At 36.9% G+C, this 22,866-nt stretch overlaps 1 protein-coding gene across 2 annotated transcripts in view; it reads right to left on the bottom strand.

Annotated features, from left to right (window-relative positions):
- cacna2d2a (calcium channel, voltage-dependent, alpha 2/delta subunit 2a) overlaps positions 1-22,866 on the bottom strand; it is a 206,557-nt gene that overhangs the window by 135,819 nt on the left and 47,872 nt on the right. For both annotated transcript variants that reach the window (XM_079629453.1, XM_079629452.1), the window contains exon 3: positions 12,598-12,714. In XM_079629453.1, the coding sequence (XP_079485579.1) occupies positions 12,598-12,714 (117 nt within the window). The remainder of the gene's footprint in view (positions 1-12,597; positions 12,715-22,866) is intronic.

The following is a 22,866-nucleotide window of genomic DNA, read 5'->3' as shown; positions in this document are numbered from 1 at the left end:
AAAGTAAAGTGTATTATGTAATGAGAGAAAACAAAAGCCTACTCGAATCAGATGTAGAGTTGCGCGGTATACCGGTTCTTGGAAAATATCGGTATATATTTTATTTCAAATGGTTTGAAATCATGATATTGTGCCATTTGGTAAGGTAGGTCTAGTAGTAATACTACAGTAGTATTCAGGTACAGAAATCGAAAAAAGTAATAAAATGCAAACTAACACTGGATAGTCATCATCCCTGTATAAATTAAACAGATAAATCTTGGTCATGTTATTACCGTATTTTCCGGACTATATGTCGCTCCGGAGTATAAGTCGCATCAGTCAAAAAGAGGAAATGCAGTCAAAAATGCGTCATGAAGAGGAAAAAAACATATATAAGTCGCACTGGACTATAAGTCGCATTTATTTAGAAATTTATTTTACAAAATCCAAGACCGAGAACTGACATTTAATCTGGAAAGGCAAGTTATTCAGCTGCACAATAGCACACAGAACAACAGGCTGAATAGGTGTCCGGTGTGTTAGCGTAACACATTAACAGTTATTCAGCTACACAATAGTACAAAGAACATATACCTGGGAGGCTGAATAGGCTAAATTAACATAAGCCAGCGAGTCCAACAAGCAAGTTACCGGTAAGCAAGTTCACCAAGCTCCCGATCTCATTCCACATCACTGTACTCTTCATCCTCGGTGTCGCTTCTGAACAACTCCGCTAACTAGAGCGCCCTCTCGCGGCTGTAGACAGTAATGCTTTTCTCTTGGTTCATCTCAGTCAGTATGAATTCATTTTGATATATAAGTCGCACCTGACTATAAGTCGCAGGACCAGTCAAACAATTAAAAAAAGTGTGACTTATAGTCCGGAAAATACGGTAATGACAGACAGCAGGTATATTACACTAATATGATACTGTTACACATGTGTCTTCTTTCTCAACTGTTTATGGTCACTTATTACATGGCTCTGTGGAAAACTTGATTCTGATTGGTCAATCGGGCCATCCAATGGTGTGTTATTCCCAGATAACAACTGCTAAAAACGAATAACACAGGCTCATCCATGTATCTGTCATTGAAGTCAGCGCTATATGATTGCTAGGAATGTTTTTTCCTCGTGGAAGTTTTGCGTTTGGTGAGTTAGTAAAGTATTAATACTCAGTCAAATCAATATTTTGTGTACAGTTATTTAATTAGGCCTATGTCATCCAGTATCATGGACTTTCTCGTTTCATTCAAACGCAGCTGCTGCCATTTTGCGACTGTTGTTTTGTACACTGTAATGGATTATAAAATACTGTAACAAACAGGTAAGATTTTAAAATAATTTAATCTCAAATCAATATCTCTTCTTCTCAAATGCTGTGTAATAAGTGGTATGACTGTGCCGTATACGTTAAAAAGACATTTCTGTCAGCTGTCCCAAAACATGAGCGAGAGTGTTGTATACAGCGTGATACTACTAATATCGATACTACAACCCTAATCAACAGTATAGTATAAAAAAAAATGCAAATAGTTTGTTAGTGAAACACTGACTGAGCATAAAAAGACTTTATAGATTAGAACTTTTTAAATAGATGACACACTTCTTTTGTCGGTCAGGCAGAATATTTTTTTTTTATTGTGTGGTGTTACTCTATTTTTAGACTTTGGACTATAATCTAGTTTAAATAAAGGACATGTTCTAGTCTGATTTTAATAGGTGATCTAAACTTGCTGCTCCCTCAAGATTTCAGCTGGCTTCTCTTAAGTTATTCTCTATTTATACTATGGGATTGTTGAATTCTTGACTCTGATTGGTGGATAGATGTTGTAAGAAGTTCATAGTTGTACGGTTATGAAGAAGTTCCAGTTTTGTTGACCGCATTTCAAACTCCCTTTAAAGCAAGTCAGAAAAGCTCTTATGGAAAAAGACAGAAATCTATAATGTTTAAATAACATATAACATATTACAAAGCAGGAATAAAATCTGACAAAATAGCATCATAAACTGAGCTTTCTTTTTTCAGCTTTGAGCATATGAAATAAGTATTTTAGTGCATATTTTTAAGGATGTTTTGCATTTTTGCATCAATGACAGTTAAGTAAATGTATCATGCAGTTCTCATTACGGCATATAAATAAATAAATAAATTACAAGTATTTAAACACCTAATTTAAAAATGTTCTATAATAAACAAATACTGTATTACAGAAATTACAGAGAATATAACCATTGAAAAAAATAAAAATTACAAAAAAATCCCCAAATGTAAAACATCCAAACATGAGGTTGAAATTACTTAATAATCATGAAAATTATGTAAAAACTAAATATTATATTAATAATAAATTCATTTTCTTTATGTAGAATGTAATTTTTACAAGACATAACAGTAATGAGAATTTGTATATATGTATATTTGTATAATATACTGGTACAGGTTCCCTACAGGTTTCATTTTCATTATGCCAACTATAATTGTTTCGGGGTTTTCTTCTCTTTTTGGACATAAACGTGACACTTGAAGCAACTGAGAAGTAAAACCGGTTCCAGCTTGTTATGTCCAGTTTTGTCAAGTTTAAGGGGATGCACCAGATGACATCTGTGTGTTTGGTGTGTTTAAGAGGTTTGTAGCTGATTTGCCGTAAGGTTTGTGATTTTGTGAGTGAGATCAGCTTTTGTTCTGACCTGGAGCTTCAACATCATAAAGGTGTTCATCTGTCTAATAAGCCGAGCAGGAGAGTGAAGCTTAGCATGGCAACGAGCAGCTGTAAGTGCACACGTGTACGTGTGTGAGAGAGAGATAGGGCGAGAGACACCGAGAGAGGGCAGGGAAGAGGTGTAATGGCTTTTGCTGCAGGTGGTAACAGATGGTTGCTAATGGATGTTCATAGATCTGAATGACACAGGCTAGAGGGTGGTGTGATGCACGCTAGAGAAAAAGATGAGCAGAGAGAGAGAAATAGTGAGATGGAGACAAGTACAAATCACAATAAAAAGAGTACAAGATCTAGTTGTACACAGAGTAAAATGGTATTGCTCTTTTAAAGCTCAGATGACTTGATGAGGTAAAAAACAAATATACGAGTCAGTAGTTGACATTCAAAAGAGTACAGATTGAAATTAGATAATTTAGAAGAATTTAACATGTGACCCTGGACCACAAAACCAGTCTTATGTGTCATTTTTTATTGAGATTTGCTGAATAAATAAGCTTTCCATTGATGTATGGTTTGTTAGGATAGGACCATATTTGGCCGAGATACAACTATTTGAAAATAGGGAATCTGAGGAAATAGGAAATATCTCTAAATATTGAGAAAATCGCCTTTAAAGTTGTTAATTTCTGTTGGCGATTGTGCTGCATCCACTCACAATTTTAAAAATATATATATTTACGGTAGGAGATTTATGAATAATGAATCATGATCTTTACTTAATATCCTATTTTATTGGCATAAAAGAAAAATCGATAATTTTGACCCATACAGTGTTTTGTTGGCTATTGCCACAAATATACCCGTGTGACTTATGACTGGTTTTGTGGTCCAGGGTCACAAATGACAAATGTTTGAGTTTATATTTAGCTGATTTTTGTATCAATCTAAGACACTGAAATCTCTTCTGAAACTAGAGGAGTCACGTATGAGATTGTTTCCCTCAGGAGAAACATCTGAGAAGCAGGAATCACAGGAATCTCTAATTGCTGAGGAGAAACCATTTAGATATTAAAGCAGTCTCAATTGGGATTTTGAGACAAATTGAGACAAACCTGTAGTACATCTGAGAGGAATGTGTTGCTTTGATGTCGCTGTGATTCACAGAACTGTTCTCTAATGACTGCTATGATCTGAACAGGATGCACATGGATCATTTACGGCTATTCAAATCAAATGTTTTGAGCGCTTCTGTGTGATTTTTTCATGTGCTATTTTTGTGCAAGGAGACTGCGGCCTAGTTCTAGCGCCCTCCCTCTCTCTTTCCAAAGGGACCGGAGCGCTATAACCGCTTCACCGTGGGCCTGCAGGAAATTGAAAACTAAATTGCTTTTCTTAGTTTTTCTTTCTCTTTTTCTGAGGCACTTAGACCGAGGGGGGGGGCAATCGTACAGCTTTTGTTACCGATTCATGAGCGCTGTTCCAATGGACGCAGAAACTTCAGGCCATCGATATACATTTCGGAACGGTACAGTGAGGGAGTGGGTTTACGGCAAGACTACAAATGGAGGAAAGTGCATATAAATAAGTGCGTGAGTGCATGTAGATTAATGTTGTGCAATTGTTCAGCATACATTAGCAGCCCCCAACACCCCCTTCCTCTCAATATAACTCCTCCATCTGTCACCGTCATACTCGCCTCCCCCTGACTAAGCAAAAACTGCACCGTATCCTGGAGATTTTCTGCAACATAGATCAACAGGAACTGCATATTTTGTTACCATTAGCTTAAGCACGATCACATCTGTCAATTCAACAGATTTTTTCTGCCAAAAGGAAGTAGCAGTGTTTGAAATGTGGAAAAATAATAGTTTTCAAATAACAGCATTTATGAGATCTTTGTAGGTTCGATTTTATAACGCCAAACATTCTAACAATGTAAATCAATTATATATTTTTATTTTCTTTACCTAAGTTCAAGTTCATTTTATTTATATAGCACATTTTATAACAGCCACTGACTGACCAAAGTGCTTTACAAACTACAAGATTAAGAGACTATTAAGAAAACAGAAATGGCAAAACAGTATCAGACTCATCAATAATAAAACAGAAATGTCAGTATCAGACTTAGATAAAAAGGACTCAATGGAGAAATAGTAAAACTAACCAACCTTAATTATAGGCCAAGCAAAGCAAGTGCATTTTTAAAAGTGACTTAAAGGAGATCACGGAAGGGACTGTCCTAACTTCTAGGAGCAATTTGTTCCACAGCCGAGGCCGAACCACAGCGAATGCTCGATCCCCTCTGCGTTTGAGTCTGAATGTGGGACTAATAACAGGTTCTTATCGCTTGATCTCAGACTTCTTAATGGAGTATATGGTTGTAGCAGTTCAGATAGGTAGCTCGGTGCTTGGTTACATAGAGATTTATAAACAAATAAAAGGATTTTAAAATCAATTCTGAAATTGATGGGCAACCAATGAAGAGACCTCAGAATTATTGAGAGGACTATTTGAGAGGAGTCTTGCAGCAGCTTTTTGCACTAATTGAAGACGAACAATTTGAGTTTTCGAAATACCGCAGTAAAGTGAAATGCAGTAGTCTAAGCGTGAGGTGATAAAGGCATGAACAGCCATCTCAAGAGTTTTATGATTAAGGAAAGGTTTGAATTTCGACAGCAGACGAAGTTGATAAAAACGAGAACTTATTACAGATTTGTCTATCAAAGTTTAAAGACTCCTCTAGTAGAAGGTTCTGTACACGTGAGGATCTAAAGCCGAGAGTCTGCATAGGTCGAAGGTGGCAGCCTGAGGATTAACAGTGGACCCAAAAACGATGATCTCGGTCTTGTTTTCACTTAGAAATAAAAAAAGTTTGGTCCAGACAAAATTTAACTTCATCTAGACAACTTAATAATGATGAAAGGGCAGAAGGATCATTTCTCTTGACTGGTACATACATTTGTGTATCGTCTGCATAACAGTGAAAAGATACCCCATATCTTAGACCTTCTTCTACCTAAGGAAGGGTAGGCAATGTTTTTCATAAACACTTTTTGTTATACTGGTTGAAAACTCTCTTCACATCACATCCTGATAGCAGCAATCAATAATAGAAGTGTCTACATATAAAAAAAAATGACTGTATGTTATGTTTTTGGCGTATTTTGGTTGTGTTTTCTTTTCCCTCTTTCTTTCATTCTTGACTGTCATGATTCTTAGGTTTTGCGATTGGTTGGTTATCAAGTCAATCATCATTAGTCAACGTGTCGACACTCCTCAAGGAACCAATCCGAACTAATCTTCTCCGTGTAAAGACCCGGAAGTGACGAGAGAGGAGAGCCACGTGTTTTCTCTCGTTTGTCTTAAGACTTGTTGTCTGCTGCTAACTTACTCAATTGAATTTTGTTTATTTTTGTTTGTTGGTGAAACAATTATTTTGAGTTAAAGTTGTACAATTCATAAATATACAAATATTCAGTATATACTTGTGCATTTATGAATTGTGCTTTGCATTTGTGGATCTTTTTTGTGAATGCAAATTTGCTTGTGCATTTGTAAATTATATCCAGTCAATATGAATTAGGTTATAAAAACGTATTTTGTGAGTTAGTTACTTGATGAATAAGTGAATTATATTTTTTAAATGAATTTTGATTCATTTGATTTTAGCGGCATAACTTCCTGCATTGCGCATAGGAAAATTAAATTCTCAACTCTCAACCCTGTAACTCAAAAACACATTTCAATAGCAATGATTCACTACGTTTACAGCAAATGATGGAAAGGATCTTATCAAAGTCTTCTGGGGTTTGCTGGAGCGTTGTGGCATAGATGGAGCTTCCAGCACAATAAAATCAGCCGACTAAACTTGACATGTCCTCACAGGGACCAATTGACTGTCTGTCGCCTGGATCACACTCTCCGGGTCCCTGTGGGTGCCATGTTTGTGACACAACTCAAAGGCAAGAGTGAACTTCGGGTCACGTTTTCCTTTATTCATCATTGCTCGTCGATCACATGACCAGCCGCCAGCCTTGGACTGAACTCTGAGGGGAAAACCACACGAGTCATGACATGACACATGGTCAGGTGATTTGTACAAATGACAAACTGAACTGTGATGATGAATAAAACAGTAGGTAGTAGGTGATGCTTCTGTTTTAAAATAGTGAACACAGAGAGTCTGATAAAAGGATGCAGTCAAAAATTATAAATATAATTTCTATCAGATTTGGAACAAGCAGAAATCTGTGAGAAATATAACGACCCAAAGACAAAAGAACTGATAAAAAAAATCTGTAATGTAGGAGCAATAGCCTTGTGGGCAGCATTGTGTCATATATTCCATACAAGGCACAAGGCAGCACGCTTACGAGTCTCAGCTCGAGGTTCAGGCTTATTTGTTCAATAATGACGTCATCAGTGACTAGTCGACTCGACTTTAATCACATAAATGTCCACTTAAAAAAATCTAAAGTAGTTCAACCCATAGGGTGTAACAGTACACAGAAGTCATGGTTCGGTACGTACTTACGTACAATGTGCTCCGCTTAAACTATATTTAAACATTCAAAGCTTAAGCCCAACTCTCCTATACTTCATTTTCCGTGTTCTGCACCGTACTGTGTGCAAGCTTTTCAAAGTATACTCCTTTATCCGTGAGCGCAGACAGATGCATTTAATGAGTGCGCACTATCTAGAGGACTTGTTTTCAAGCGCCAAAGTCATCCGCACATGCACTGTTCTTCCTCTGCTCTTTTTCCTGTTGTGGCGGTTAGCAAACACTGTTGCATTACCACGCACATTCTGAATTGTATTGTGCATGGCCTGTGACTGACTGTATTCGACGTCTGACTGCATGTACAGAACCGTGACGTCTGTGCCGTGATGTTTCGGGGCAAATTACTAGACTAGATAATTGAATGCACTATTTTCCTAGCTTTATTTACGTAGATTCTCAATTTGGAGCCATAATCAAGAAAAAAATCTCTACAAAGAGGGCTAAAAAAAAGTCTACAAAGCTCAAAAACATATTTATTTTAAACATAAAATAAACCCTACAAAGTTCGAGTCAATTTACCATTTCTTAGCTGACAACTTTAGTCTCAACAAGGTGCTTCACGTCAATTTTTGAATGACAGAAAGTCCAAAACAGCACAGACTTATTTTGTGGCTCAAGTCTGGATTACTTATTTTCTAAAATGTAATGTTTGTTAGCTTAATTAGGTAAAGTTAATATAAAGTGCACACCCTCCCTGTTAATGTGCCCCTACAGAAACACAAAAGCGCTGTGTTGCCCTACTGAGTATTTTCTGGCTTATGAGGCTGATCAAAACCGTCCTCTCATTAGTGAAACAGCGGGAGTAATTAATTGTGTGTTTATTTTTAGGGACAACAGAGAGCACGGGACTAAATTTAGCACGTACGAAGATCTGGGGGCCCGGCCAATTAAACGTGGGCAAAGGAGAGCAAACCAGGGTACCACAGTCCAAAAAACAAATTGTGTGCGCTGTACATTATGACACGCTACAACCACCCTGCTTCCTTTCTGTGTCTGCTCAGACAATGTCATACGTAATTACGCGGTGTATACGACGCGAAATTCAGTATAATTCACTCGGTCACATGCTGCATCTGAGCAACGTCCAGTCAATACAATCCAGTTTGTCATAATAGTCCAAATCAGAGTCATAATCTACATTATCATATGTGCACACACACCACTAGCCTTTGGAAATGGTGCTTACTAGTCTGTAAGATGTCATTCTTGCAGAAGTTTCTCCCATGAGGAGAATATGACATCATTGCCGCACACACCCGTAAGGGACACGGCGTAAGTGAGGCAATGTGCTCGGAGTTTGATTGGCAGGCTCTGTTCTGCAGTATCAGCTGGTTTGGGGAGCACAAAAAGTAATCCATAAAAGAGAGAGAGAGACACAAAGCTCAGCTCAGCTGTGCTCCGTACGGCTGCAACACTGTTCTTCTACATGACAGCTTCCCAAGCCCGGCCTTGACATCTGTCACTCACACGTACCACGGTCACAGTAATAAAGTTTTAAGAGCTTCTAAAAATACATGGCGGGACACTAACACACAAATGCGAGAAGAAGCAGTCAGACCGTCCCAGAGGAGCACGATCTCTCCGAGAGCAGCGCTACATCAGAATAACATCAGCCATTCATGAGGAATCTGTCTCAGATCATTAAAATGCTACTAAATGTGTCTGCTAAACTACCAGACAGGAAATGACACGTTTCAGGACAACATGGCTGACCCAAATGCACATCAATCCTCTAGAGTAAAACAACAGAGACAAAAAAGAAGTTGGAAAGAAGGAGAGCAGAGAGGGATCTCATTCATGAAACAAATGAACAAATGTTTCCGCAGGTATTTGTTAATTAAATGCAACAATTTACACAGAAATTCAATATGCACATAATTCTATGCCACTGTTTACATATAAATGATTTTAAATCAAGTTCATTATAAAAATAATTCTATGTGGTTACATAAGAATGATTTTGCAACAAACGATTCAAATTCAGCAATTCAAGCTAATTCAAAGCGACAAACCAGTTACGCAGAAATATGTTATGCATATAATCAAATCAATGCAGCAATATGTGCGGATCTGTTTGCTTGCTACCTAGCAATATTTACTAAAGCATGGTTTCAAGAACTATTCATTGTATGCACATAATTCGATGCGCTAGTCCATACAAGAATAATTTTACCACAGACATTCATTATGTGCACAATTCAATGCATTAATTTCTGCTTTTACGAATACTTACTGTACATAGACATTTCTTGTGTGATTCACAAACAATTTACCTGGACATGTGCTATGTGCATAAGCAAATCAAAACGACAATTTATATATGAACTGTTTTACAAACAATTTACACAGAAATCTCTTTGTAGTGCACAGAATTAAACGCATGGTTTAAATAGAAATTATTGGGATTTCAAAAGAAATGTGCAGTGTACTCAACCAATTCAAAGAGACAATTTATATATATTACGAATAATTTACACAGACATTGATTATGTATATAATCAATTCAGTGTGACAATTTATGTAAGAATCCTTTTTATGAATAATTTACACAGACATTTGTTCCGCTTGATTTTCTGCTCATGGATGAAACCAATGGGAAACTTACATCCTCCTGGCAGCTTTGGTGAACTACTTTGAACAGACTATGATATGGGACACACTAATGTGAATCTCAGATGTTATTTAGGACAGAGAGTGTGTGAATTGGGGCGCAGGGTCTATCTTTCACACTCATTAGCGGTGACCTAAAGAAGCAGGTGTGCATAAACAGGTCGATGGAGGTGTGGACCAGTTTCTGGGCTTGATACAGCTAAACTAATATTGTCTAAAATCTGTAGAACCTAATTTCTCATTTCAATACCAAAAAAAAATAACTACTGAAAAATTATCACCCTTTTTGGAGATAAGATTTAGAATTTTGGCTTACAATTTTCATCAATGGCTTTCCCAAATTCTGTCGAATCGATGCACGTTTTTAAAGGGGTCATGACAGGGATTTTTTTATTATTATTATTTTTGCAAAACAAAAACAAACATCTATGTGGAAAAATGTTGATGACAGATGAAGCAGTCAGCTGTATTGGATCTAACGCAGCTGTATCATAAAACCGCAAGTGAACGATTTCATAATGCTTTGTCTGTAAATGACGGTTTTATATGGATGTTTTCAAAACACTTACTAGTGCAATAGCGAGGTTGAAAATAATAGTTTATTTGCGAACTGTTCATTACACTGTACCTCGTTTACAAAACAATCTGTGGTCAAAATCTCAGAACAAACATATGATCCTCCGATGAGATCCATTAAAATAAACCATCCACTTGTTTCCGACGCTGGGATCCTTCTGAAGTCTGTAGAGAGACGCAAATAAGCGGTTTAACCTGTATGCATTAAAGTGAATGTTATTTCCTTCTTGTATTTGTCGTGTTGTCGACAGACTCAAGTGTGTGAAGTATGTCAGAAACTGACCGTATCCAGTGTAGACAGCGTCAGTGATTATAATGGCTTCTATTGGCCATTAAGCGGCTGAACGCCAGTGGGCGGGGCCTATGGTGCAATGATGTATAACTATTCATAGACGTCTTGCTCTGGAAGTGGTCATACGCAAAAGTATTTGCCCGTGTGACTCCACAGATTCCATAAAATCGAAACAAGCAGTTTTTGCATCTCAATTAAATAGAAGCTTTGTTTATAATAAGGAGGATGTTTAATGGTACAAAGACCTCTTATGTGTCCAAAGATCAAGGTAAATTTGATTTCTCGTGTCATGACCCCTTTAAATTACTGTGTTATACCAAAATTAATACTACATAAAATACTACTAATCCTACTAAAAAAGTGGCACAGACTTCCTGGCGATACGTTTTTGAATAATGGCTTAAGATTTTAAACTATGGCTTTCCCAAATTCTGTCTACGCACGTTTTTAACTATTTTTTCATGTGTAAAAAAATTCTGAGATTTTTATTGACATTCAAACACTGACAGCCATAAATCACAATACAAGATTTAATATGATCCATCTTTGTGCTTCTATTAAACACTGTCAAAACTCATCCCCTCCCATTTTTTATCATGAGATTACAAGACGTCTCCTCATTCCCTTCTTGATTTACCTTGTTCTACATCCTACGTCCTACATTGCTCACTCTTTCCTCTCGATTTCTCCCGTCTGCAGCTCATTTTGAAATCAATGATTTCAGAACTTCATTTCCTCGCATTTCCTGACGCCTGAAGGGCCGTTCTCATTCCAGGCCCATTTTCTCTCGCTCGCTCTCTCTCTCTCTCTTTCTCTCAGTTGTCGGGAGTCTGCTGGGCTTTGGGTGATGGTTCGGTCTAGTCGCCAGCATATTGCTGGCCCCGTTAGCAGCGGGCCCTATCTTTAGCTGTTCGGTCAGACGTCTCATTTGAGCACAAATTTAAATCTTTCAAATAAAAGCCCAGAATGCATTGCAATGAATCCAAAATGACCTGTTGTCTAAACAGAATTCCAATTTGATGAATTGCAACATTGTAAACAAATAATTTTTTGTTAATGCATCAAAAGTAGCTGGTAGGGATGAGCCAGAATTGATGAACTGGTCAAATAGCGTGTTTATAGTGGTAAAACATCTGCTTCAAAGGCACTAGTGACATTTGTGCAGTTCTGATGCCTTAGATTAGAAGGTCACTGTCTGGATAGGGAGTAGAGAGCGAGGAAGCACACTAGGGTTTGGAGCAGTCCTTTCGAGTATCTTACGTGTCTGCATGGCATGACTCACATTCGAGAATCTCAGCTAATCTTGCTCGAATGCCAATTTATGATAAGAAATTCGGAGTGTCTCCCAGTGAAAGACCTCGGGCAGTTTTCATATGCTACTTTTAGTCAAAAGTACTTCACTTACCAAACACATGACTCATTTCTGAATCTTAATAAACACTCATTTTTTAGCTGGAATTGTCACAATGTGCCTGCATATTCCACATGCTTCAATCAGCCTCTAAAAGACTCACACCAAAGCAACAAGAAATCACTTCCAGCTCTTCAAAGAACACCATGTTGCATATGTGCAAAAATTACACTTTTTTTTTTTTTTTTACGGGAATGTGTAAACGTGATGCTCCATTCATCCCAAACTCTCTGAGCATCTTATGTTTGGCTGTGTGGATGTCCTGTGGATTTGAAGAGGGAGCAGATTGGAGGAAGACAAACTCATTACCTGCTTAGTTAAGCAGGCTAATAGAGAACAGTGGGCATTGATAATATTTTTTTAGAAATCCAATTTTTTCCGGATTAAAAGAGACAGTGGATCGATTCCCCTTTTTAATGTAACAGATATGAGTTTTACACCATGATTATCAACGGCTCGACATCCTGCTGGGAGAGAGGGATTGTTAGTTCTGCTCACCTCCAGAGCTTTACGTTTTCTTTTCAGCAGATTGGCGATGTCTTCTGCCACCTTATCCACCAGCTGTTTGGGCGAATTTCTCTCCACATTAAACTGACTTTTCTTCTCATTATAAATCTGTGGGAGGGCAAAGGTCAAAGGTCAGGCACACAATGATTTCCTTTGTGATGAATAACATAAAACAATGCACCTCAAAACAATTATATTTTACATATGAAATTCAATATATATGAATGTAATAATTTATATATTTGCTCCAAAATGTTGAACACAATGCAGGCAACTCCCTAACATATGACAGGGTCTCTTCATTTTTCATATAATGTGACTATAATTTAATACAAATTATTTTATAAACTTATTATTTACAGATTTACATTTATTCCACTTTTCATTTGCACATACTGTTTAATATTATACAAACATATTAATATATAATAATCTATATTAAATATTCATAAATATAGTATATATATTTTTTTGTCTCTTTTTCAAAATCTCTTTTGCAGGAGTGTCCTGGCCAAGATAGGCAGCACAGTAGCATATACATCAAGTACTAATAAAGCATTTATGCATAAACACAACAGAATTAAAACATTTGCAAATGCAATTACTCATCCTCCAGTTATTGAATAGCATATTTAAAATGTTCAAGTATAATACAAAAATATTCCAAAATAATTTATATTATGTTGTAAACTACATAATATATACAATCTTCAAAGATAACAAAGACTAGACTTGACTCTTGAATGGATTTCATAACCACGCAGCAAGAAAATGTAAAGCACTGCATACACATTTATCCAAACAGTACGTTTAAAAAACAATCAACATAAATTTAATTCAATTAAACTAAGTGAAAAAGAGTGCAAGTCAGGCCACAATCTGATGTGGACTTATGGGTCAGCACTGTTCCTAATGTCAGCGGTTTTCCCAGTGATTTACACACAGCAGGTCTGGTCCTACAACCTGACTCAGCACACACACACACACACACACACACACACACACACACACACACACACACACACACACACACACACACACACACACACACACACACACACACACACACACACACACACACACACACACACACACACACACACACACACACACACACACACACACACACACACACACACACACACACACACACACACACACACACACACACACACACACACACACACACACACACACACACACACACACACACACACACACACACACACACACACACACACACACACACACACAGTAAGCTGAGCCCCTGGGATGCCCACTTATCCCCTCCACCCCAGGGACTCCATTACCCACAAATCCATCTATGTCAAACTGAGGACTAGGCAAAAAGCCAATAGCAATCTCCCTAGAAAGAGGGGTCCGTTTACACACACTCATACAGCAGGCAGAGCATTTAGTAAGGGCTGTGGCCTCGCTGTGCATTCCCCTGTTACCAGATAATGGCCAAACCACAAGCACTGTATTACGTCAACTTCAGTGAATTGGGACAGAATTGGCGGCTGCAAGAAACCATTGCATCGACTAGAGAGGGAGGGAGATTAGCGTAACCTACTTTTAAAACTGTGATACTTGATATTTTTGGAATACAATTATAGAGCCCTTGAAAAAGTCATTAGAGTGTTTGAAAAAAAATGCACAGTTACACACTCATAAAAGAAGAACAGTTCCTATTTAAAGTCAGTACACAAAAGAAAAAATCAAGATGTTCATATTTTTTCTGTTAATATGTGAAGACTAATATAGTCTAATAGACAACGCATTTAAGTCTGAATACAACTACTGTCAATAACCACATAAAAATACAGAAAATAATATAAATTGTGTATATATATAAATTGTATATAATCCAAACAAACTTAAAAAAAATGAATAAATCTATAATATTATATAATATTGTATTTAAAAAATTCTATTTATACACACAAATTTAATACCTATGACTTGATTGATAAAATCCAAGATCACCATATATCCAAAATTGTGTATACAAAAAATTTATACATGTCCATTTTAAACACATATAACATTGACATTTATTTATAAGGTAATGCAAAGACAGAACCGATAAAAAAAAACATTCTCATAATACATTTTGGGATTTTTCATGCCCTTGTTATGTTCAAAGGAAAAGAAAAAATATATTTAGATATATAGCCAATGCTAAACTGCCTTTATTGTGACGCAGTACGTTATTATAAACAAAACAGCTTTAAATTTAATGTGTAAAAAATTATATTCGGTTAAGTCAGTGTGAAATGCTGGAGTGACTCATGGACTTTAGCTTTCAAGAAGAGAAATTAGGTCAAAATGTGGAGAAAATCATATATTTTGGATGTGTGTGTGTGTGTGTGTGTGTGTGTGTGTGTGTGTGTGTGTGTGTGTGTGTGTGTGTGTGTGTGTGTGTGTGTGTGTGTGTGTGTGTGCGTGTGTGTGTGTGTGTTGAGATGGAGGAGGAACAGCAGGCAGGAGGGTCTGCTGTCTGGGTCGGGCCAAGAGATCTAGATGAACTGGGCCAAACACACTCACACCACTGAACCAGAGCGAGCAAGAGCCTATCAAATCCAATATGCTCCCATTGGCAGTCACACATCACACACACATAAGTACATAATGACAGTCTCAAACAAACAAACACAACACAAACTACCGTGATCTCCAATAGAAGGACAGAAGCAGAACACACAGTGTGCTTGTTAGTGAAGAAAACTCGTCCCAGAATGCCAAACTGAGACTGTGTTAGTATAAACACACAGATGGTGCAAGAGAAAGAGAATATGGGGAAGATACAGCAAAAAAAAACTCAAATATGATCAGAGATGCTGCTTGGTGCGCACTTCAAGTATATTCAAGTTGTTAAAACCAATCAAATGTATACAGGGCTGTGAACCCAGCAAGCAATTTTGCGTTTAAAAGACGTCTAATAGCCGTCCAAACACAGCTTAGACGTCTAGGCTAAAACAAGGCAAAATTTGGGCTGTCAGTGAAAATGTACTAGACGTGTAAACCACAGCCCAAGAATAGACTAGTTATCAATTAGATAAAGAAATAAAACGAGTGAAGAATTGAAACCAAACACCTTGTAATCACTGTTTACTTTGCTTACATGATGGAATATCATACATCTTGCAAGTTATTTTGGCAAAAACTACATGCAGGCCTAACCAAATTCAAGGTTATTTTGGCGAGAAGTGGGTTACTCATAGCCGGACTGTATCGGGTCTATAGTTAACCTAGACGGTGAAATGACGGATATTGCTTGCTGGGAAGAGAGTTTCTCAGGGGCTAAAATGTAAATGAAAAGGCATATATCACTACTGAGTAATTCCAATATAACAATATGTTTCCATGCACCTATTTGTATCCATATTTTGGGATATCACATAAAATAGCGCTGGATGGAAATGGCAAAATGCGCATAAAAAACGTATGCGCTTAATTTAGTAGGATAAACTTTTTATCCGTTAAGAAAAGAAGCGCATAAAAGTCGCTTTGAGGCGAAAGTAATTTATTATAAACTAAATTATTATATACAGTGGCTTCTCCTAATACAGCAACTTCCATCAGTTTATCAGGAAGTTAGAATCTTAGGGATGGGCAACGATTAATCGCGATTAATCGCATCCAAAATAAAAGTTTGTGTTTGAATAATATATGTATGTGTACTGTGTATAATTATTTTGTATATATAAATACACACATATGCATATATATATTTAAGAATTATTTGCATGTATATATACATAATTTATATTATATATAAATATAAATATTTTATATTTTATATATAAAAATTTTTTTTTTTTAAATATATACATGCATGTGTGTATTTATATATACAAAATAATTATACACAGTACACATACATATATTATTCAAACACAAACTTTTATTTTGGATGCGATTAATCACGATTAATCTTTGCCCATCCCCGGTGTTTGAATCGAGATTGCGATCTGTTAATGATTAATCGTGCAGCTCTAATTTATATAATTATTTATTTGTATGTTACATAATATATACATACACAAATATCATATTTGATCCTGTTTCCTTTTGTGTTCTACTGTAGAAAGCAAGTCATACAGGATGTGTGTGTAAAAGATGAAACTTAAATCAGTAAACACTTCAACAGAAGAGACCGTATTCACGATTACACTCCAGCAGATTAACTTTCCCACCCTGACAGCGAGTTTCATTTTCTAAACACGAGAGACAAAGCAGCAAAAGAGATTCAATTTGACCTTCTGTGGTATTTTTTTCTCAGTCAAAAGATTTGTTTGTGGTTTTCTTTTTTTTAACGCGACTGGCTCGCGTCGGGGAGAAAAACGGCTCCGCTTATCAGCCCATGAAGGCGGACTGTTGACAGAGACAGATGCTGCGTCATTAAGGAATATTAGTGGACTCTGCCAAGCAGACAGCGCACGCATCCCGCCAGGCAAAGGAACAGTTCAATAAAACCGAGAGAGAGAGAGCGAGAGAGACAGAGAAAGTCTGAGTCAGACAATGCTAAAAGGAAGCAGTCAATGGAAGAAAAAGATATGGCCTCCAGAGATTGGAACGGAGAGATTCGATACAGATGTGGCAAGACAGAAAGGACTAAGGGACTTGAGTGACAAGAAACATACATAACGTGAGCGCTACTCCCGCAGAGGCTGCAGACAACAGACTAATAGAAAAGCAGGTCTATAGATCAAGCAGGATAAGAGCAGGTGGAGAAGGAGAAAGAGAGATGGACGTTTGTTGTGAGGAGACGGCCATGACGGCGCTTTACATCAACAAATAAATGCTAGTGTCTTCATTGCTCTACTTTAAGTCAACATAAAATGGCATTTTACTCCAACAACAGGACATTTATCTATCTGGAATTAATTGTACGGTACAAAGTGTCTCTATTAGGACGGGTTGAAGGAGAGGAGCTCAAAAATAAGAGGTCTTGGGGACATCAACTGAAAAGGGAAGTCGTATCAGAGGCGGAGCAAGTTTGATGAAAGATTAGATTGAGAAATAAAAACTGAATGCTCAAAATAACAAAATCACAGAATACAGTTTCTTGTATGACTGAATAAACTTATATAATTTTCCATAATCTTCCATAAGTGTTTTATTTAATGTGTCACAATGTTTAACAGTGATATCATTAAAAAAAATTTGGAAAGTCATGAACATTTTTAACAACATCAAATGACATTTTAACTAATTTCTCATGCTAAAGGTTTTAACACTATAATTGTATCATTCCTAAATAAACTAAATTAAATCATATTTTTGCATTATATGAAACTTATATGAACTTCTGTATGTATTCTGTATTATGTAAAATATATATTTTTTTAATTAAATAATTATAGTATAAAAAAATCCTTAATTTAAAGTGTTATGATAGATTATCATATTTTAAACATCGAACATGTGAGTCTAAGATGGGTAAAACAATACAATCAAAATAATAGGCATTTGGAAAAATAACAAAATAATAAAAGATGACGGCATGATGAAAAAAAAAAAAGGTTTATTTTGACCTTAATATGACACATTTTTTATTTAAAAACAAAAAAACAAAAAAAATCAGCCCCTGGGAATTAAAAGTGCCTGAAGCTAATGAGCACCAAACCTCCATGGGAAAAATATAGCTGGACTCTCCAGCAGGGACGACAATAAATCACAACCGTTTTCAGCAATAATGTGTCTGACTGAACCAAACTCTGAAAGATGCCACATTAACTACTGGCACACGTCACCGTTCATGAGGAGGACTGACCGTTTGAGCAGATGGTGTATTAGATGAGTGCGCCGATGCTGACTACCAATCCAGCGGATTCACTTCTGATGTGCAGTACTCAAATAAACAGTTGATCTAGTTGTTGCCCGTCCTTTCAGACAGACATTTACACAACATGTCATGCACTAAAAGGGACACACCATCAGGCTGTAAAATAGCACACAAAGACAGTCAGAAAAAAAGGATATGAGTGATGGAGACGCCACACGCTTCTAAGTGAGGAAAAAAAGATCCTCTATCTCTCTCTACCTCCTCATCTGTTCATGGTATCAGTCTTTAAGACAGATATAAACGTCAGATCTTTATTAACTTGATGATGGACGGGATTGTCTGTGCATCACTTCCTTTTCTGTATCTCTTTTTCTCCTCTGCCTCTCAATCACTCGATCTATAGCAGCAGCTCCTGCAATTACTAAAGAGCAATTTAGTTCATATTAACCACTAGCCCATATGACTAGCCCTAGTTGACATCTTAATGCATTATATTCATTCAAAATGAACAAATTCACACAGAAGAGATTTCAAGAATGAGCAAGAGAGCAAGGTAAACTCTAAAAAAACACCGAACATGCACCTATATGCATTGTTTTAGCATTATATAATGATACAATGCAGTAAACGGGAGGGCAAGGGGCTGATGGAGGTTCGGGTTCGGGTGGGTTAGTTATGCGCCTAAAGTCAATGTCACAACACAGGATGCAATTAAGGAAAATTGTGCTGTAATCTGCCAATTACTTCTGCGTTCCTTGGATAGAGCTGATAACTAATTAATGTAGAGAAGGTGGAAACAGGAAACCAGCTGTGACATAAGTTCACACACACACACAGACAAACACACACTTCAGGCTGTCTTTGATTGAGTTTGACACACAAACTCTCGCGACTACAAACCTCGAAGCCTCCCCTTGTGAGCTGATTGTACTGATAGCTAGGAGGTGCGTGTGTGTGTGTGTGTGTGTGTGTGTGTGTGTGTGTGTGTGTGTGTGTGTGTGTGTGTGTGTGTGTTGAGCTCATCACGCTAATCACTCCTCTACTTCCTGCCTTGCTGATGAAGGTCGTCATCTGTCCATCAACATGAGCTCAATCTATCGTCTTCAAATGTGTAATCCTCTCTCCGTTGAATCACTTTATTATCATTGCTCAAAGATTTGAACCACCTCCTAAGCATTAAAAAAACATGCAGACTTGTTTAGCAGCATGTGTTGTGTTGAGTGATCAGATGTACGTTGTTGCTTTTGTTTTTTTACTTGAGCAACCATCACAATACCCTAGCAACCACCAACAACACCCTATAAACCACATAGCAACCCCCCAGAACACCTAAGCAACCACTTAAAATGCCTTAGCAACTGGCCACGATACACACCGCCATCTAGCACTTTCTGCAGTGTTTTGCACTGGCAAACACCATTTACATTTCCTTCAGTTATTAATTTCTCCTCCTGTCTCCATCGCTCTGTCTCTGGCTCCTGTTTGAGAGTCCGTAACCTGGGGGCTTTTACTCAGGGTTTAGCTAAAATTAAAGTGTGTGTGATTAAAAACAAGAGCATGTTTAGATGTTGCTCCTAATTGTTCTCGATTACTGAACACCCGAAAGCCTTCTTTTTTTTCTTCAGTTATGGATTAAGTTCCTTAATTTATAGGGAACAGATTCACCCAGAACTCACAGAGACGGATCATACCTCCGTGATTCATCATTAATCCTCTCTGGGCAGAAGACTGAGGCATGTTTTATGATTGTCCATACGCATGGTCCCTAAACATAGACTTAATCTTTAAAGAAGCCAGAATTAAGATATATCTCGTAGCATCACCGCAGACAGATGTGGATAGAATCATAATCAAATCCAAAACACTTAGTCAGAAACCTCAAGCTAATCAAAAATAATCATAATAATACTGTTTGTGCCATGACGCACAATCAAACTGCATTATCAAAACACAACATGTCACAATCCTATGAAGAAAATGATATTGCTTCATCTAGCCTTATTCACATATCAACTTTGTCTCTGATGTTTCTCCAAGAGTCAGGAGAAATAAAGACACTATTGTTGACTAGAACTGCACAATTTAGGATTAACTGAAAATCATGATTTTTTTTTTTTTTTTTAAACAGATATCATGGTTCTCCCACAATTCTGAACAGACACCTAAACAAAATAACATGTAGTTTCCTAAAGGTTCTGACGAAATGTTAACTGTGTTAAATGTTAAAATGACAAACAGTTAACTGTCTGGTCCCATTGACTTCCATAGTAGGGAAAAAATATATACTATGGAAGTCAATGGGACCAGTTAACTGTTGGGTTACTGACATTCTTCAAAATATCTTCATTTGTGTTCAGCAGAAGAAAGAAATTCATACAGGGTTTGAGGGTGAGTAAATGATGACAGAATTTTCATTTTAAAGTGAACTATCCCTTTAAATGTTTTAATTAATCTGAATTATTTTTAAAACTATTTGGTTGAATGAATGATTCAATGACTTCACTTTTTTCATTACTAGATGAGTCAGCATTTTTAAACAAATCTCTTGAATGAATGATTCAATGACAAATACATTTTTAACAGTCACTTGTTGCCACCTACTGGTGTAACTATGTAATCGATTCGATTGTTATTTGATACATCAATTTACTTTCAAAAAGTGATTTGCTCTGTTTTTATTGATTCCATAGAGATCAGTTATTATCACAGTACTTCTGTGATAATGTGATTATGTGTAGCAGAGAAATAATGATACTGTGTGGTTGAAAAGACTGTTAGTTTGGCCGTTTCATACATGTGGACTGCTCTCTCTGGGTCAGCGACAGTGCCAACACAGATTTTAATGTTCTGCTGTGATTTCGTCAAAGGTTTAATAGACACAGGCGAATCGCTGTCATTTAGGAAATGAGATCTTTTAACGATTAATCGTGCAGCTCTATTGTTAACATAATAGTGTCAAGCTATAAACTGAATATGGACAGCATAACCCAGATCATTTGGTTATAGGAGAATTTATTGAGAAATGTTCAAGGTCACATCTCTGGCGTTTGATTGCAGACATTGTTATCTTGGCAAATCTGACCACAGTTGGAGTTATTGCTCAAAAAGACTCTGAAGGAGAGACACACGTGGTATCAGAGACACATCTGAGAAGCAGAGGAGACTTAAGAGGAAGGAAAAAGGTTGCTGTCTAGAAGAAAAAATTAGATATTAATCATGATCATATTTTCCTAGAAGCCACTTTTTTTGATCTGTCACTTTTTCTCTAAATTACAATACTAGATGTCCAAAGTCACTCTTTTTCTTCTAAAATGCTTGAAAAAATGCATAAAAAGATGAGCTTAGATGGCTAAGAGAGCAGGTGCTGCTTTCATGAAGGGATTTGGGGATTTTTTTCCCCACCTACAGAGCGTGTACGGGTCAGTTGGTAAAATTACATACGAATGTGTCCTTGGATAATGCATGAAAAGACCGATGTAATCGCAGTGTTTCTTATCTTTGAATCCTGCTGGACGTATTTCTGTAAATGGCGGCGAAATGTCACCAAACGAGTCCCCGGCCACCTCAAATGTCAAATGAATTCTAAGCGTGCAGCCATTGCCCTTGTGCGGGCTAAGTCAATAAAGTTAGCTCTCACTTACGGAAATATCCCAGTCTCAGTCCATAGAAACCCGTTCAAATAAGAAGCCATTAAATTCAGTTTAGAGTGATTTATTCAGCTGTGCAATGAGGCATGAGTGGGTGAGAGAACCAGACCAGCGGCAACCATAATGTACACTGTTTTCAGTCCCGTGCACAGCTAATGATGGGATGGCCGAGAAACTTGGGATGGGTTTGGGAATGGTCGAAGTTTAAAGAACATGAATTGGCATTTACAACCCATTTTACTCCCATAATAGAGAGGAACGGGTTCTGGAAGTAAAAACATTTACTTAAAAATGTTGTGCGATAATAACTTATAAATGTTTAAAGACAGATCTACTGTGAGGTTGTTAATCAATGGCATATGTTTGTGCTGAAGCCATTTGCATTATTTTAACTTATTTTTAAATAATCTTGTTTAACAGTGGAATTTGTGGTGAAAAACTAAATTATTCATGATGCTGTACAGAAAATTCCAAAAATCGAAGAGTCACAGCAAGCAAATTGTGCAAAAAAGATTGGCCAATTAAGCACTGCGAATTATGTAATTGAGTTGCTCTTGCTATCTGTCAAAATACTTCAATATTTGTATATATGCATCTGTCATTCGTAATGCTCCATGGGATTGTAGTTCAGTACACAGTCTTGTAGCTTTGTCTTTTTGACCAAATTATTTAATATTTTTTGCTTAAATTAAAAATGTGTAATGTTGTGATTCACCTAGTAGCTGGTTGGTTTGATTCATGGCTTAAAATGTTTTAACATAATACGAAAAATTACATATTACATATACTCTATATTTTTTTTAAAAATATACAAAATGAAAA

Source organism: Phoxinus phoxinus, assembly GCF_949152265.1.
Source record: "Phoxinus phoxinus genome assembly, chromosome: 11".
Classification (NCBI taxonomy): Eukaryota; Metazoa; Chordata; class Actinopteri; order Cypriniformes; family Leuciscidae; genus Phoxinus; species Phoxinus phoxinus.
Note: the sequence above shows the minus strand (reverse complement) of the source record. Positions and strands in the feature narration are given on the sequence as shown.